General features: G+C 42.7%; 1 protein-coding gene across 13 annotated transcripts in view; it reads right to left on the reverse strand.

The window, feature by feature from the left end:
• GLRA2 (glycine receptor alpha 2) overlaps positions 1-18670 on the reverse strand; it is a 115414-nt gene that overhangs the window by 14182 nt on the left and 82562 nt on the right. For 9 of the 13 annotated variants that reach the window (XM_079972792.1, XM_079972796.1, XM_079972788.1 and 6 more), the window contains 2 exons: positions 7996-8145; positions 7051-7170 (listed from right to left, as the gene is read on the reverse strand). The exons of 1 other annotated variant lie outside the window; for it this stretch is intronic. In XM_079972792.1, coding sequence (XP_079828918.1) covers positions 7051-7170; positions 7996-8145 — 270 coding nt within the window. The remainder of the gene's footprint in view (positions 1-7050; positions 7171-7995; positions 8146-18670) is intronic. 3 more of the 13 variants (XM_079972793.1, XM_079972798.1, XM_079972797.1) reach the window with 1 other exon arrangement.

Below are 18670 nucleotides of genomic sequence, written 5' to 3' on the forward strand. Positions count from 1 at the left end.
TTGTCCAATTGTGCAACAGTTAATATGCTGAGTAGATTACTTGGTTTGGATTACTTTTCTTAAGGCTGATTTCTCAATGAGTTATCTGGACATTGCCACTCTGGAGTACAGATAAGAACATACTTGAGTGACTAATTCTCCATCCAGAAACATTGACATTTAGTTTGGAGGGATTTTCTTATTGAGTAACGTTCGATCATGTGAGTCACTGTGCCATCCATACACATTCTGAAGTGGCACAACCAGCGGCGTAGCGTGGGTTGTCAGCACCCGGGGCAAGGCAAGTAATTTGCGCCCCCTAACCCGGGGCAAGGCAAGTAATTTGCGCCCCTAACCTGCCGCCGCTGCCAGCTTCTTCTTGCTGCTGCCTGGGCTGGTCGGGTGTGGTTCTCTCCCGCACTCAGCGCTGCGCTGGGCGGCCGCTGCACTGTCCCTCCCCCAGATAGTCCCTCCCTCGCTCTCTCTCCGCTCAGCACCGCAACGCACGCCTGGCACCCTCCCCCTCCACAGTGGGCGGCGACCCGGCAGCTCGGATCGGATTCGCACAGCCAGCACTGCAGTGAGAGAGAGTGAGTGAGCCAGGTAGGGGCAGAGAGCTGCGAGTGCGAGCGCCCCCCCAAATGTTGCGCCCAGTGCAGCTGGCCCCCCTGCACCCCCCACGCTACGCCACTGGGCACAACCCGAGTGAGAACTAGGCCCGAGTTTCCTAGGGTTCCTGTTGCTCAAGATTTCCACAGTATTTCCCCTTAAAAAAAAGAAAAATTCTGTGATAACTGGTCATTAATTTATTGCAAACAGGTTTGATGTCAAAAGTCACGTCTCTTCTACACACTGGATAAGGCTATCAATGGCCACCAGTCCTGAAGTCTGTATCTTAGCCCCCTTGCACCTACTTCCTGACATCTAAAATTTGAGCCAAAAGTTCTCAGTAGATAACACTCAACTCAGCATTATAAGAAATGACAATGCAATGTAGCATACAGGGGTTTGTGGACGTTAGAGGCATTCTTCTTTACTGAACCACAGGAAAGCTCTAAGAGTGGGCTGAAGTTTCCTTGTGTCCCCGAATTATACTGATACACTGGGATGAGAGTTTGGATTCTGAGGATCTTGGGCTTTCCTGGCTCAGCTCTGGCTGAGACAGTGTCAGTTCCTCGCTGCAGTTCAGCTTAAGTCCATGGAACTTATGAGGTGCAAGCAGGGGTAATCTTTGGTAATATGGCGCCCTGAATGAGCCCAAAATTTGGCGCTCCCAATTGGATCTTCCCAGTTACAGATCTTTTCAATGTTGCACCCTCTTGGCTTGGTGTCCTGTGGGGGGGGAACCACATGCACTGCCCTAAATCCAGTGCAATACGGGGCAGGGAGAGATTGTCCAAACCCCTTCTAGCTTGGACACTTGACCTAACAGCCTGGTGAAAACCAGCCAGCAGAAAGGGTGGTGTAAGTCAATGGAATTTGGAACAGGAGTAACTTAAGCTGCCATGACTTACACGGGTGTACATTACACCAGCTTTCTATAGTTAGGATTGCTCTGTGGGTGTGTTTAAGTAAAGGTAAAGGGACCCCTGACCATTAGGTCCAGTCGTGACCGACTCTGGGGTTGTGGCGCTCATCTCGCTTTATTGGCCAAGGGAGCCGGCGTACAGCTTCCGGGTCATATGGCCAGCATGACTAAGCTGCTTCTGGCAAACCAGAGCAGCGCACGGAAATGCCATTTACCTTCCCGCCGGAGCGGTACCTATTTATCTACTTGCACTTTGACGTGCTTTCAAACTGCTAGGTCGGCAGGGACCAAGCAACGGGAGCTCACCCCGTTGTGGGGATTTGAACCGCCGACCTTCTGATTGGCAAGTCCTAGGCTTTGTGGTTTAACCCACAGTGCCACCGGCATCCCTGTGGATGTGTTTAAAGGGTGCCAAATGTCCACACCACTGTGACACAGTCAACCGCCAACAGGTCTGCCCTGAAGAAGTGTTGATCTTCAGTATAACCAACCAACTTCTATTGGTTGCCTGAAGCAAATTAGATGCTAATGGCAGTGGGAATCATAAAGCCATTTATATTAAGGCTGTCTTTCTCACAATGAAACCCATGTGCTTGAGCTTGCATTGTGAGGGCTAAAAATAGCCCAGCGAAAAGGGTTTTCCTTGAGCACTTCCATTATTCACATGATGCGGAATGTTACATAAAACAAACAGGGCACATTTTACCACAAAGTGCTAGGAAACGCAAGGATCTGAGGAAGTATAAAACATTTCCACTGGGGACAGAAGCACTGAATATTTTTCAAGGCAAATCCAGCCTGGGGAAAGGAGTATTATATATATATATATATATATATATATATATATATATATATACTGACAAGATATGAGTGTTTCATTTCAGTCAAAATTAAGTAATAAAGCTATGCCTTTACAAATAGCCCCAGCCTTTTGTTGTCTCCGTTCCTGATATGACTGAGATGTGGTAATAATACAGCACGTTATCAGATTGGGTTGGGGAGGCTGGAAGGGACAAGGCAAGAGAAGGGACAATCATCTGTCTCTGTCTGGCAAAGGCCCATCCAGAAATCTCAAGGCACTGATTTCATTCCCCCCCCCCATAGAATCATAGAGTTGGAAGGGACCCTGAGGATCATCTGGTCCAACACCCTGCAATGAGGGAATATGCAGCTGTCTCTTATGGGGGACTGAACCTGCAACCTAGGTGATATCAGCACCATGCTCTAACCAACTGAGTTGTCCATGAGGTAAGTTCACATTTTGGAAGAAACAACCCAGCACTGAAGCAAAGCAGCAGCAGCCAGCAATAGGGAACAACCCATGCACATTTATGGAATATATGCTTTGCAAACACACGTCGCTCACGTCTTAGCTACAGCAATATGGCTGAAACACTAGGCTGTGTACACACCATACCTTTAAAGCACATTCAAAGCACATTTCAAAGCACACACACACAAACACTAAGGCCATATACACGCTATATGTTTAAAGCACATTTTCTCTCTGAAAGAATTCTGGCACTGTAGTTTGTGAAGGGTGGCTGGGAATTGCAATTCTGTGAGGGGTAAACTACATTGCCCAGAATTCTTTGAGGGGAAGAATGTGCATTGAATGTAGCATGTGTATGTATGCAGACCCTCACCCCCCCTCTCTGTACTCTGTCCATATTAGATGCCCAAATGTTTACTACAACATTCCCTAAGCTAGAAGCAGGCCATTGCTGCTTCTCCAGCTAGTTCCTGAGATATGCTTCCACAGTTGCAAAAGATTTCCGCCCCTCCACATTGTGATACATAAAAGTGTTTCACACATGAGCCCTCTGACTGTACGTATTTCTGAAAGCACCGAAACTCATCTGCACTTCTTGAAATGGCTGCAGGTATCACAGAGTGAGACACAAATCCCCCTTTTCTCTTTCTTTCCTGCCACTTCTGATTTGAATCATGCAGCACAGAGGTGTAAGGAAGAAGCAGCTGATAATGACAAGGATTTTCTGAGTGGTGACTGCTTGAATTTCTTGGCAGGCCACTTTAGACATCCAGGGTACGGGAGCTAAATGAGAGTGAACTAGCAAGCTCTTTCCTAACTAACATGTATGCAAATGTATTTTCATCCTTCGCCATGTATATGATAATGAGACACAGATCCACACTACTCTTGTAAAACCTTTGACTTTTCTTTTGCTTTGAGATCAGCAGCAGGGAACCTCAAACCCTCCAAGTGTCCCTATTTTCCAGGGAGGGTCCTGGATTTACAGAAGCCGTCCCAGTTTTTTATTGGATCCCAGAATGCCCTGCTTTTCTTTAGGACGTCCCTATTCTCATCAGAGAAACGTTGGAGGCTATGGAACCTTTTCTAGCCCTCAAAAAGTATTCATTTGGTCGACCTTCTGGGGAAGCGGGGGAGGGTCAGATGCAAATAAAGGGGGGTGTCCAGAAGCAAAAGTATGTGGAGCAACAGACGAGACTGAAGTCAGCCCTGAAAGAATTTAGTCTGCACACTCATCCCCTCTCCTTCATTCAGTTAGGCAAGCAAGAGGCATTAGCACAGGGCAATAATGCATTCCAGCCAAGCAAAAGCATTTGAAGGGGGCACAGAACAGTCAGTGAGAAGTGTGGTCTACAGAGATAGCATGGTCCAGGGAGAATCTCAAAGGCTAGAGAGAGTGGCTTGAAGGCCCACATTTTAAGCATGCTCCCTGTTTTCCATTATGGTAAGGGTCATGCCCCCAAAGAATCCTAAATCCAGGATCCCATTCCTCCCTATATTTTGGCTGATGCATGACTAATGATATTCAGAGTAGCAAGATACACCAGATCATTCCAGTTGTACAGCTGTTTCTAGGGGGCAAGATACTTCTTTTAGACTGGTCTGCTGGGGCGGGGGGAAGCAAATCACAGGGTCATCTTTATAATATAGAGGAAGTAACTGGACTTCTGGGTATTGATGTACAGTAGATGTAGATTGAAGCACCTTGTTCTGTCTGCAGGTGCATCTGCTCAGGTTATTGCGGCATAAATATGCAAATCAATTAACACGTCCCCCTGAGCTCCAGTTTTCTTGATCCCACCAGTATTAATGTAACATCAGTGCTAACAACAGAATCAGCATTGTCAACCCTAATACAGAGGTCGGCTTTTGCTGTTGCCAGCCTTTTGGGAAATATCCTGCTTGACTTGCCACATGAGACAATAGCTTCTTGAATTATTCAGGGACAACAGAATAAAGACTTTGCAGCATGCACAGTGCTTTTTGCTTTGATCACAAAGGCAGATACTTCCCTTATAATGCAAAATTACCCTAGTTTCAAAAATTATTCTTGTTACTTAGCACCAGCCTTGGCAGAGATGTAAAAAAATCCAGAAGTAGGGGGAAGTTCAAGAAAGTTCATTTTTATTATAAGAGTGTTGGTATACCTGGATTTATTTTTTTAAGAAGTCTTTATTTTTTTTAAAGAAACTGGAGATATGAGGAATTGTATTGAGGGCCTTTTGCATGCAAATCATGTGATTTATCTCTAGACCATGGCCTTCCTCAAAGCTAATCTGCTTCCCTCAGTTCAGCACAGTATTCTTTCTTCTCTTCCTATGGTTGAGAATGTTCTTCTAAATAAACTTCTAAGTAGTAGGGTTGGAGAATATATATGATTTCAAAGTGATTTTTGTCCTCATAAATGAGACAGCATTTCTTCATGCAAATTCCCAATACAAATTAAATATTCTGGATGTGACAGTGATGCTAGATACAGTTTTGGTTGCTCTAGCTCATGAAGGAAATTGTAGAACTGGAGAAGATGCACAAAAGGGCGACAAAAATGATGAAGGGATTGGAACAGATTCTGTACATGGAAGGTTGCAATAGTATTATAAATGTGAAATAGCACAACTAAGTGGAGACAGTGGGTAGAGGGTCCCCCCCCCACACATATTGCATAACACGAGAATGCAAGCTAATCTGATGAAACTAATTGGCAGTACAAGAGAAAGTGCTTCTTTACAAAATGTCCAATTATTTTATGGGTATCACTGCCACAAGATGTGCCAATGATGGCTACAAGCATAGATAGCTTTCAAAGGGGATTACAGAAAGTCATGGAAGATCAGAGTATCAAAGGCTACTATTTAATAACTGGGCTTTTTGAAATTTCCTTGCTCAGGGGCTCCTTGTTCACTGAACACTGTGTGGCAGCGCTGTGGGAGGCGCTGTTGCCTTCAAACTCTACTTGTAAGATTCCTGGAGGTATCTGCTTGGCTACTCCAAAAAGTTGGGCCTTTGATCTGATTCAACAGAGCTCTTCTGTTTTGAGACTAGGCCATGCGTTTGTCTAAAGCTGCTCAGCAACTATCAGCAACATTTTAAATATGATGTCCTAAACGTGCAGGTAGGGTTGTTTCTGTTCTGTTCACACAACTGGGTTCTGAAAATGCATTTTGATGAGAGGTAGGATACTTGTCACAATAGCATTCTTCACAGGTGACCCCGCTTTCTTGTTTGCCAAACGAAACACGACACTAATTGCAGTGAGCATGTCTGAGTTGTCCAGTGTAATTAGCAGCCATGGCAAGGAGAGGAGCAAGCAGGATCATGGCATACCCTCCAATGAAACTAGGGACATCCCAGTCCATAATGATAATTTTATTATTTACACCTCTCACAGCTTACTAGGTTGCCCCAGCCACTCTGGGCAGCTTCCAACATATATAAAAACATAATAAAACAATAAGCATTAAAAAAAAAATCCTTCCCTATACAGGATCAGACAGCTTGTGGGTTGGATAACTCCATGCCCTCCAACATTTATCCAATGAAAATAGGGATGTCCTAAGGAAAAAAGGGACATTCTGGAATCAAATCAGAAACCGGGACAGCTTCTCTAAATAGAAACAGCTTCTGGAGAATAGGGACACTTTGGAGAGTCTGTCATGGCACACGGCAGGATAACGTGCCTCCCCATACCATGATCCTGATGAAAATTGCCCTACCCACAGCTGGTATTGTCCCTAAGAGGAAAGCCTCCATTGGCATAGATGGAGGCTTTGCTTCTGGGGAATAATAGCAGGTGATGGGGCTTAATAAGGTCACAGGATGAGGGGAAGAGTCAAATCCCCTTCCCTTGTCTGGGCCCAGTCCTGTCCGTTCTACTACTACTGAGGTTTCTGTTTACACTGAAATAACAAGACACACATGTTGCACTCATGGCATCAGTGCCACATGGAGATTGGCTCTGAGTCACAACTTCAAAGTTCAGCAGTATAAGTGCATTGTAAATAATAGCAGAAGTAAGCTTACCCATGTATGTGCTAATCCATGGTGAAAGAAGCAGCAGGACTGCCATGAAAGATGTAATGGGAAAGCAGCAGAAAGACAGAGTACAAGAAGTCGAAACATACCAAGATCTACATATGGTCAGAACTGTTCTGTTTGACATAAGAGTTCTACTACTTACGATGCCATAAATATTGGCAGTTGCCAATTTATGACATCATTTTCATACAACCTCTCTCTCTCTCTCTCTCTCTCTCTCTCTCTCTCTCTTTACCCTCAAACTTGGATTGCAGATCTGATTCATTATCCCGTGTGCTGGTGACTCTTTCATCCGCAAGCCATTCATACGCCGTACCGACTCGACGCTTTCATTCCCAATAGCCACAGTCTGTGCCTGTTCCCAGATTGGTCAGAACAGAGAGCAGCAGCAAGAATGGAAATGGTGCAATGATATATGAAACGAAACAAAGGAAAACAAAAAGAAAAGTAAGAATGGCACAGTTATTGAAGAGCATCCTGGTGAACAATGTAAAGCAATTGAGAAGGATATCGATTGGAATTGGCTATGAAAGTCAAACTAAAGCAAATAGTAGCTGAAATAATGTGATTAGTATGGTGTATGTGTTGTTGTTGTTGTTGTTGTTGTTGTTGTTGTTTGTTGAGAAAGATGGGTGGTAAATATCATATGGAGGTCAAGAGAAAATCAACTTTGAATGAGTAGCTATTGTCAGGACTCCAAGCGATAAATTACTTCTAAAATTCCAGTTCAACATAATAAAGGCACTTTAGCTACTACAATGCAAATACTGGTTGATGGATTGGCAGCTAAAGCAGAATCTAAAGACAACAATGCTAAAAAGAATGAAATGAAGACTGGTGCCTGGAAGACATTCAAATTAAAAGTGACATGAATATTCACAGCAAGCCTGAAATTTGCAAAATATCATGGGTTTGCCCTTTCAATATTGAATATTTCTTTACAGAAAGACATACTTGGACTTGTTTTGCAAATATGAAAAACCTTTTGTTTTCAGTTCAGGAATTGATAGAAACACAACGAACTCTTGTTTTATATTCTTAGCTCCTTTCACTGACTAAAATTTTGAGGAGATAAAGAAATATATTTTGTGTCTTGCGTGCTAAAGGGAGGAAATCAGAAGAGTGCAAACAATTATTTTTTGGGGAAAACCATGATTATATGGAGGATAGAGTCTTGTACCTTGTTTTGCCTTCTCTGCCTTCTCCGAAGCCTGAGAAATTCCTTATGTTGCCTTGACACAAAATTCACTGCTGCGTATTCGAGCAAGGCAGCAAACACAAAGAGAAGACACACAGCCATCCAGATGTCAATAGCTTTTACATAAGAAACCTACAAGACAAAGGAAACGGGAAATAAAAATCATGGCATCTTGTAATGAGGAATGACAGATCTGCATGAGATGAAGACAGAAAACATCTACAGAGGATGTGGGCTTGCACAGAGAGCCTTTGTCTTCTGTGTTTACTAAGCACTGCAAACTGTCACATAATCTAGAACTGCACTGAATGTTCTCTAATTTTGCTATTATTCCCTTTGAAAAGTACTACATTTGATCCAGTCAAACAGATGGCCAGAATACATACACACAGGGCTATATTAAGCATATGCAGTGCCGGGGTGCAAAGATCCACCTGGTGCCCCACCCAGGTTGCCCAGTCCCAGGAGTGCAGGAGAATGGAGCCAGCCACCCGCCTCAGAGTCTCGCTGGCTCAGCCGCTCCAAACTCGTGGTGCAGCAGAAGAGCCCACCATGGCACTCCGAATGATGGGTGGGCTCTTGCCCAGACTCAACTCTCGGGCCCCAGACTGTTGGCCTGGAGCCCCTGAGAGCCCAGTGCCCGGGTGCCCCACACCCCTAGCCCCTATGGGTAAGACGGCCCTGCATACACATCCCCAACATTCACATTGTTTTGTTACTGTATGGTGACCCCTTTGATCTGTTCTCCTCAGTGCCATTTTCTTTAGTCTCCTCAAGTGTGATTGGCTGCGATAACCCACAGGGTGTTCATGACATCATTACTTCAGACGTAACATCATGACATCATTATCAAAATCACTTTGGCCGCCACAGCCACTCAGATTCAAGGGCAGTGTGGCTGAGGACTATGAGGGGAAATATGATGAAGAGAAACAGTGCTGAGAAGAACTGAAAAGATTGGACAGGTGTGTGTTTACAATTTTTGCAGAAAATCCACTGAAATTAGAAAACACTTTTCAATACTCTTGAGGAACATGAAAACAAGTGAGTCCTGACAGAAACGCCAAAAGAAACGCCAAATGAAGGAGTTTGTGTTTTATATATTCAGAAATATCACCACCTTTGCAGCAGACTGAAGTTGAGAACTTTATTGTCTGTCCACCACTACATTCGGCATAGTATCTAGAATAACTCTACAGCCACAATGCTGTGCACACTAACTAGGGAACAGTGGTAGCTAGTGAGGTAGGGTTGAGCAGGTTACCTCTCATAACCCTCAGTCCTACATCACCAGCTGCTACTGCTGGAGAGTAAGTAGTAAGTCCTAATGAAGGCAGTGGGCCTTATTTTCATATCAACACGCAGTAAGACATGTGTATAAGTAGAGTCAGGAGGTTTAAAGACAGCAATGGACACTGTCAGTATATGATAAGACTTTCACAAAGAAATGGCAGCAGAACACAAACAGACAAGGGGGAGGGACCAACCGCACCCAGAAGGGTCTCACTTCCTCCATTAGGGTTTAGGAAAAAGGACCATCAGGACCTGAGGGCAGAAATAGCAAGAAATGGGCTGCCCTTCATTTTGGTTTCGGAACACATTCATAATAAGCAGCAACAACCTCCTGAGTTTCATCCCACTCCCCTTCCTCTGTTTTTTCATTCATTCAGCGCCATCTCAAACAAGTTACTGCCTAATTGTAAGTGAGCAAAATGTTACGAAGCCACTCCAGTTTTAAATGCATGATGTGATTTGGTCTCCAGTACAGCTGTACTTGGCATTTGTTGTGAGCTCTTCTAAATATATATTTGCAACACCTTCATAGCATATCTTCCTATTCCCTGCTCCCCTGCCCTCCATCCCATAAAACCACCCACCTTATAAGGAATGTATGAACACCTGGAAGTTGTTCTGAGTCACCTTATTGTTGAATGTGAAGCCTTAAGGATCTGCATTTCTGACTGAAAAAAAATTCCTTCCCTAGAGGCACTGAGGGCAGGAGGGCACTTAGCCATCCTGTCACTTAAACTTCCAGATGCTGCACTAGCTGGATTATTTTGACGCTGTAATATTTTGTGCTGTGCTGAATTTTGCCCTCACGGTTTTAGAGAATCATTGCTCATAAGGAAAAGGCTGCCCTCCTGGTCTCTTTCTCAGGATTCTAGAGAACTTATTTTATAATTTTGTTTGAACATTTTAAAAAATGTTCCTTAATTATGAGGGAGGTGAGGGGTGTTTAGGATTGAGTGAGTGCCCCCTTTCATTGTACAACCATCTCTGGGTCTTCTGCAACCTTCCCTTTCTGGGAGCCCCACAAAGCCATTTCCGAGCTTGGGAGGAGAGGGGTTTGTGGGCTACCCCCTCCCACACATGCGGGGGCTGGCCTTTTGCCCCCCGCGAGAACAGGGAATCCCTGGGCGTGCCTTCGACCCTGCCCGCCAATCGGCGGGCTGGGGAGGCAGGGCCTAGCCTATTTAAGGCCAGGCATGCCCGGCCCTCTTTCCCCTTTCCAGCTGAGCGGTTTTCCCATCCCACCCACCCTTTAGGCTTAGCTAGCTATGACCTTGCTATGGACTCCGGTTGGTCGCCGCAAGGGGCCTGGTAGGAATTTTTCCAATTTGGCGCACTTCTAGCCTTTTGGTTTTTTTGCCTACCTCGTAGCGAACGCCACAACTTCCGCGGTATTGGCGGTTAGGCATTGGCAGGGGTTAATTGTTATGCAAATGAATGGGGGAAAGGAAGCGCCATCACCTTCCCCCAATGAAAAGGGTAGTCCGGTAGAGGACTCCGGGGGGCGTTGCCTTGTCCGAAACCTAGGGAGGTAAGGGCCTCCGGCACGCCCCTGAGCAGTGACACCCGTGGGATCCTAGTTGACGTACTTCAACAGGACTCCCACGGCTTGTGGATAACCCTTCCCGGTCTCCATGCCGGGTAGTCGATAGGAGCGAGTGCCTAAGGCCAATACCTTTCAATTCTGTAATCAATAAAGCTGTGGCCTTTTATGCCCATTAACCTTAAATAATGTGTCCAGTGTCTTCATTTCACACGGGGGAGGGGACTTGCCACGTAATATGCTTGGCTGGGCTTTCTTATTAGAGTGGGCACTCCAGAAGGCTACAGAGTGCAGGCCACCAGAGAGGTTATTTGTAGAATAAAAGAAAGGACAAACATCCCTTGGACATCTTGAAAGAAAATAGTCACCCTCTTTTCTGCCTTGGTCAGACCACATGTGGAGTACTGTGTCCAGTTCTGGGCACCACAGTTTAAGAAGGATATTGACAAACTAGAACATGGACAGAGGAGGGCAACCAAGGGTCTGGAAACCAAGTCTTATGATGAATAGCTGAGGAAGTTGCTTATGTTTAGCATGGAGAAGAAGAGACTGAGGGGAGATACGATAGCCATCTTCAAATAGCTAAAGGGCTGCCACATGGAGGATGGAGCAAGCTTGGTTTCTCCTGCTCTGGAGGTTAAAACCCAAACCAATAGATTCAAGTAACAAGAAAAAAGATCCCAACTAAACATCAGAAAGAACTTTGTGACAGTAAGAGCTGTTTGAGAATGGAACAGACTCCCACAAGAGGTAGTGGACTCTCTTTCCTTGGAGGTTTTTAAGCAGAGACTAGATGCCCATCTGTCATGTATGATATAGTTGAAACTCCTGCATTGCAAGGGGTTGGACTAGATGACTCTCAGGATCCCTTCCAACTCTACAATTCTATGTTTCTATGATTCTATACCCCCATGTGCCCATTTCTTCTATCCAAATCAGTTCCCCAGAGTGATATTCTGCCCCAAGGCAGAATCACATAGATTTATGTGGAAAGAAAATATAGCATTATTCTCAGTGCATTGCAATAAATAAAAAACAGAATCATAGGTATAAAATCCTGCATCCATAGCAACAATCGGCAAACCTCCCACAAGTGTCAGCAAGATATATATCGTCTCCTTTTTCTGTTATGGAGTGTAATTCTCAATATTGACCATTAGCTTCTAAGGGAACAAAGCTAGATCTTTTGGCCCGTGTTTGTTAGTGGCTCACTAGCTTGTCACACAACACTTTGTGGGCCAAACTAGATGCCATTAATAATTATATGAATTCTTATTTGAGAGTAAACAACATGTAGGCACAGGGGTGCCTGATCCAGATCAAGGGGAGGCAAAGAGTGCTTAATCCTTTGCTCTCTGACGAAGTCCAGTTCCTAATTGCACTTCTCCCATGCTGGCTATTTGCACTGTATGGAAGCATTGCAATTCTACTCAGGTACACGGGGCCAGGATAAGAAAGAGTCAGCATGATACTGTCAGTACTTTATGAATACCATGAAGTGCTCAGTAATAAAGCCACAGGACATAGGAGTCCATATTAGACTGCCTGAGGACTTCCTGTACTGAGAAGAAACAAGGAAAGGTGCTTTACTTCACTCTACCCTTATGCTGACTTAGACTACATGGAGAGGTGGATCTTGCCACACTGACCAAAAGAAGTGGACTAGATCTGGTTTAATTGACTAAATTAGGGAATCCCAAAGGTTTCTAGATTGCCTAACTTTAACTGTAGTCCACATAAAACCATGCAATGAGAGGTCACTGGATGATTCATTATTGTGGAATAGCCATGCTTTGCTCAGTCATTGTTTCTAGCACATCTGTATGAACAAAATGTCCCCCCTCTCATCTTTTCCCTCAGCTTCCCCCCACCCCACCCCCAGAGCTCAGAAAATCTGGCATTGGCTGCATGCACACTATATGTTTAAACACATGGCTTCCCCCCAGCACCCATTAAAAAGTACAGTTCCCATGATTCTTTGGAGGAGATCCATGTGCTTTGAATGTGCTTTAAAAGTAGGGTGTACACAGCCTTTGTTATCCCAATGGAATAACACTTTCCCCAGGTGTAGGTGGTCTAAAGCAGGGGTCAGCAAACTTTTTCATCAGGGGGCCAGTCCACTGTCCCTTAGACCTTGTGGGGGGCCAGACTATTTTTTTTTTTTTTGGCAGGGGATGAATTCCTATGCCCCACAAATAACCCAGAGATGCATTTTAAATAAAAGGGCACATTCTACTCATGTAAAAACATGCCTTAGTTTGCCTACCCATGGTCTAAAGCATAGCTTTTCTTACAGTCTATGGAAGATATAGATTTCTCTAGCCATTTTCTTCTCCGTCGATTGTCACTCTTCTCTAGGAATCTAGGCACTCACTTTTAGAGAAAGGATTGGATACTGTGACAAACAAATTAATTTTTAAAAAATCCATAATTTGCCATGCAGTCAAATGATCATTAATCAATTCAAAGCCATTTTTTCTTAACCCAAACCAAATATCTCATGCGGATGCTGAATTATTTTGTTTTTGATGACTATGAGTGATATACGTCAGGAAATGTGCTTGCAGTTGCTCTTGACCAAAGATACCTGGAGCATTTTTACCTGCCCTGACATCTGCAAAATATTAAATCACTCAAATGTATTAAATGGCACAAATAATATAAGATCTATTTTTGCCTTCTGCCTTTTCTAAAAAAAAATATTTTGTGTAACATGTCCACCCCACCCCCATAAACTGGAATGTCCCCATTCCATCTCCAATGTCATCAAGGTCTCTTCTACCTTGGAAAGAGGCCAGACTTGTTACCTTGAGTCTGCCGGTGGCAAAGGACTGAAAAGTGCTCTTATTTGCTCAAGTGTAATTTGTGAAGAAAACTGCAATTTGGGCTATATAAAACTCTTTTGGAGGGGGAAGAAATTATTCACAGAGACGGTCTTTAGAGTACTAGACTACAGGGGTACTGCATGCTGACCAAACATAGTTGTAAAATAATGAAATAAATTGAATTCAGGGTTGCTTATTGCTAGGATTACTATTAATATTTTGGATGACAAGGGCACCTTGTCATCATATCAGGTATGATCTGCATAAAAAGAAAAGAGTCAAGGAATTTGTAGCATAGCAGTGAAGCCAACACTCAACAGTGCCACAATCCATAGTCATACATTTCACCTAAAACCAACACACATACGGATCCCTTCAAACCACCACTTTACATCTTGTTTCATAAATCTGTCTCATTTTACGCGTGGGGGTAACAAGCATGCAAGGGCTATTCGGGGAAGTTTTTAATGTTTAATGTTTTATTATGTTTTTATATATGCTGGAAGCCATCCAGAGTAGTTGGGGAAACACAGTCAGATGGTTGGGGTACAAATAATAAAATAATAATAATAATAATAATAATAATAATAATAATAATAATTACTATTACTATTACTATTATTATTAAAAATGTACCCCAATCTATGCACTCAGAAGATACTAAAGAGCAGGCTTCCTCAAACTCGGCCCTCCAGATGTTTTGAGACTACAATTCCCATCATCCCTGACCACTGGTCCTGCTAGCTAGGGATCATGGGAGTTGTAGGCCAAAAAACATCTGGAGGGCCATGTTTGAAGAAGCCTGCTAAAGAGCTTCCACATTCACTTCTGTGAAGGAAACAGGACTCGAGGTGGGGTTTGCACATAAGTCTTCTAGCCCTAATCATGGTTTGAGGAAGAAAGACCATCTTTTTCCTTTTCGGAATGAGGATATTTCAGCTACCCAAACCTAGAATGACAAGGACCTTTTCAAGCTGGATGAGAAGAGGCTTGATCGGTAGTGATCATAATAAGAGGAGATACCTCATTTGCTCTCATTCCATCATTTAATCTGATGTTGTTTTCAGTGTCGGCAAGGCAATTGTCACTAACCAATGGACTTAATTTATTCATTGCTAATATGGAGAGACTATCAGTCATAAGAAATAAACAAATATACTTCCTTTCATAATTATGCCTTGAAGAAAGTCATAGAAATCTGTGTGCTTTGAAAGAAGCTTCAAATGATAGAAAAGAATTCAGGAGGAGGCTTTTTTAAAAATAATTTTTTGGCTAATCATCAACAGCAAAGATCAAGAGTATTTTTTTTTAAGCCAATAGCTTCAGGCTTACTTTTTCTAATTTTAGGTTCTTCTTATTTGGTTCAGTGAACTGGATCAGTTTTAATGGTTCACTTAGTTGTGACTGCTATAGAAACTACAGTGTGGAAAATGTATTTTCTTAATGTACTGCAGTCACCTGCATAGTTGGAGTCATTCTGAATTTCACCAGCGTTTTCAAAGGCAAAAGCAATACAGAGCTGTTTGTGTGTGCACACGCAGTTGTGGGTGTGCATACACACACCCACATGTAGAACACTTAACTGGACAATTCAAACATTTACATTTCCAGCTGCTAAATACTGCATTTCTTTGTTCATTTTGCTTATGTTTTGCAATGCTGAATAAAATAAACGATACCTTTAATTTTGCAACAAAGCTACTCACATTACCATTTTAAACAAAATGTTGAAATCAATTAAATCAAAAGTGCTCTCCACTTAATATCAAAGCTATCAAATGTTAAATGAATTAGGTAGCTTACACTTTTGACTATTATAGGGTTTTTTATTATATAATTTTAATTATGTTTTCTGTTTTACAATTTAAAATACTTATTTTACATCCTTAAGATATCAGTGACTTCCCTTCTTCTCTTTCCATGGTTCATTTTATATATCATAAATCCCTGCATATTTTACAAAGACTATATCAATCAGTATTCTATTATTGCATCCATCAAAACTTATTTACACTGTTGAATTTATCTTAATGCTGCCAGCGTTTTCAGCTGTACACAATTATTTCCCATATATTATATAAACATTTCCCAATCTTCTTTAAACGTATGCTCTTCTTGTTCTCTTATTCTATATGTTAAGTCTGCAAGTTGTATGTATTCTGTCAACTTAAGCTGCCATTCTTCTTTGGTTGGGTTGACTATTACAGTTTTTTTTTGCACACGGGCCACCATCAGCTTTTTTGGAATTCTTTTGGACTTGTTCATCTAGCTCAGCTGTTTCCAACCTTCTTCCCTCCAGATGATTTGAACTACAACTCACATCAGCTCCAGCCACTGCATACAAAATGTATTTATTGGGCAAAATTCACATTAAAATGCTAGTGAATTTTCACGAGCATTTAAAAAAAAGAAAGAAAAAGAGAACGCCCCATTGCTGCAGAAGTCTGAAGAGCAAAGGGCTCATCCAGACTTCCTTTTGCAGTGTGCTTTCCAGGCACAAGTCAGTGCTTTAAAGCTTCATGCCCAAGCATTATTTTTGTTTGTTTTTTGGCCCAGTGCATTTTACCACTGAATCCACAAAAACAGCAAATGTCGTTTGAACTGATGGAGTGGAAAAACACGGATTTTCCCATGGAAAGTGCCAGGACAAACATACGCACACCTGCTCAGACACAGAGCTGAAAAGCTATACGAAAGAAAGTTGGAATGAACCCCAGATTTAAGACTGGGAACTGGAGAGAACCTTCCATCCCTTTGCTAGCATGATACAGCCTTTTAATCCACTGTAAATGGGCAAATATAAAGTTCTAGTTTACCCTTGAATCCTTCCTGCAAACAGTGACAGTTTGGAGGCACTGAAAGTCAAACAGTGAAAGATATTTGGATGGCATGTTTTGTGTATAGGTACCAAAGGCTCTTCCAGATGAGCTGCTTCTACAGCATTTGCATTGATTTGCTTGCACAAAGCTTACATTGTGGTTTGACTATTGAGCATTTGTTCTGATTTGTTTATGGGATGGTTCTACAACAATGAGCATTCACCCTGATTTGCTTGTGTGGTATTTATACATCATCCTGTTAACCATTTGTTCATTCCACACTTCTCAGTTCTTTCCCACGTCGATTTCCTAACCACAAAAAGTCCATTCAAAATGTGGATTTGTTTCACTAGGGTGACAGAGTGCTTTGATTCACTTTAATTGTGCAGCCCTAAATTTCCTGGCATGTGCTCGAATCTCTTCTGCAGAATACTTTCTGGAGCTACTCTGTGTCTCTGCAAGACCTATGTGATGTTCTTGAACATCTGCAGAGCAAGTCTGCCAAAGGTGAGTGAAACAGTCCAAGTCTCACAGCGAAATGTATTTGGGTGGTATGGTTTGGGCACAGCTACCAAAGCAGTATAAAGAGTTATCAATCCTTTCTCTCCTTTAAATATCCGTTTCACTGAAACATATGAACAATGTTGTGAAAATACACCTCTTACCTCCTACAATTCCTTCTTGGACTCCTGGTATTTATTTATTTTTTTTAAAGTTGGGCTTGTAAATGCAGGTGTACAGGGACTTGTTTTTAAGCCAGCCCAGTTTTATTAGATTCCCTTTCATGTTGCACCTTGTGAAAATAAGTGCGTGCACTTATCTCACTATGATGGATTTCTCTAGGTTGCTTGCTGTCAAGAAAACTTGTTAGTTACAGTGCACCCATCAAGCTTTATTTATGGCTTGGCTTTGAAAGATGACCACATCAGGTGCCTGTCCAGCTCCTTTATGAAATGTTAAGACAACAGAAATAGTGTATGCTCCTGTAATACAATATTCTCCTGCAATCCCATAGAGAACTTAATGCACAACCTGGGAGTTGCAACTTTTCTGACTGACCGTCCCTTTACTTGGAATAAAGTGGTTTATTGATCGTGCTAGCTGGTCGGCTGCAACATCTCAAAGTTGGGATGTACCACAATTTGAACCCATTTCCCCATCATGGGATGACCCAGACCACTTGCTGCTTACCAGATGATAGACTTTAACTTGGTCCAATCACATGACAAATTAATAATTCTTTTCTCCTTTGGCCTTTGGAGTCCTTCATCTTTTTATAGAATGTATTTTTTATATAGAATAAAGCTGGAGAATGTGTGTATACATATATGTATACGTGTGTGCGCGTGTGCGCGTGCATGCGCACACACATTATCACAAGTGTTTATTTTGCTAATGACTACAAAAGAACCGAGGGGAGGGGCAGAAAAAAGCAGCTCCACTTGAACAAAATCCTAAAATGTTGTAATGTCTGTGTGGAAAATCATGAGGCCCAATAAAAGTTTTATGTGCCTATATGAAGCGGAATGCTGCTCTAGATTTATAACATATGGTACCCAGTGTTATGATTATGGTTCTGTTATATGGATTGTGGCCATGCCTGCACAGTGATATTTTTGTTTGACATGCTTCCGCAGAAGGTGAGGATGGGCAGTTCAAACAGTAACTGTGAGGATGGATGGTCACTTTTTATTAAGCCCACAGAGAACAATGAACCTGTCATACAAACCATTCCTCATAACTGCAGCCTGGCATGCCTCTGCAGGCTTGTTTAAAGTGAACTGAACAATCAAACACCAAGATGCAATCACTGTGAAGAATTATCTGGGCTTTGGTCCCTGAGATCTGCCCCTCCTGGGCTTGGTAGTTACTTGCTCTCAATGACAGGAAGGCATGGCTTTGATGAACTGAAGTGTCTGCATGGGGAGTGATGGAGCACATAGAACTCTGGGTTTAAATATGCCGATGCAAAGGCCAAATCTGTGCAGTCTGCTAAAACCCAGTGCATTCAGTTGTGTGTGCACCACCACACCTCATGCAACTACTTTGCTCAAGCTAGCAACAAATGACACCATGTTCAAGAGGGTAATCTAAAGGGACTTTAGTAAAAGAGTGGCTAGCCATGCACACAACAGCTGTGTAACTTGGCCTGAATGTTAGCTTTCAGGGTTCCAAGAGCT

Source organism: Podarcis cretensis, assembly GCF_951804945.1.
Source record: "Podarcis cretensis genome assembly, chromosome: 4".
NCBI classification, from domain to species: Eukaryota; Metazoa; Chordata; class Lepidosauria; order Squamata; family Lacertidae; genus Podarcis; species Podarcis cretensis.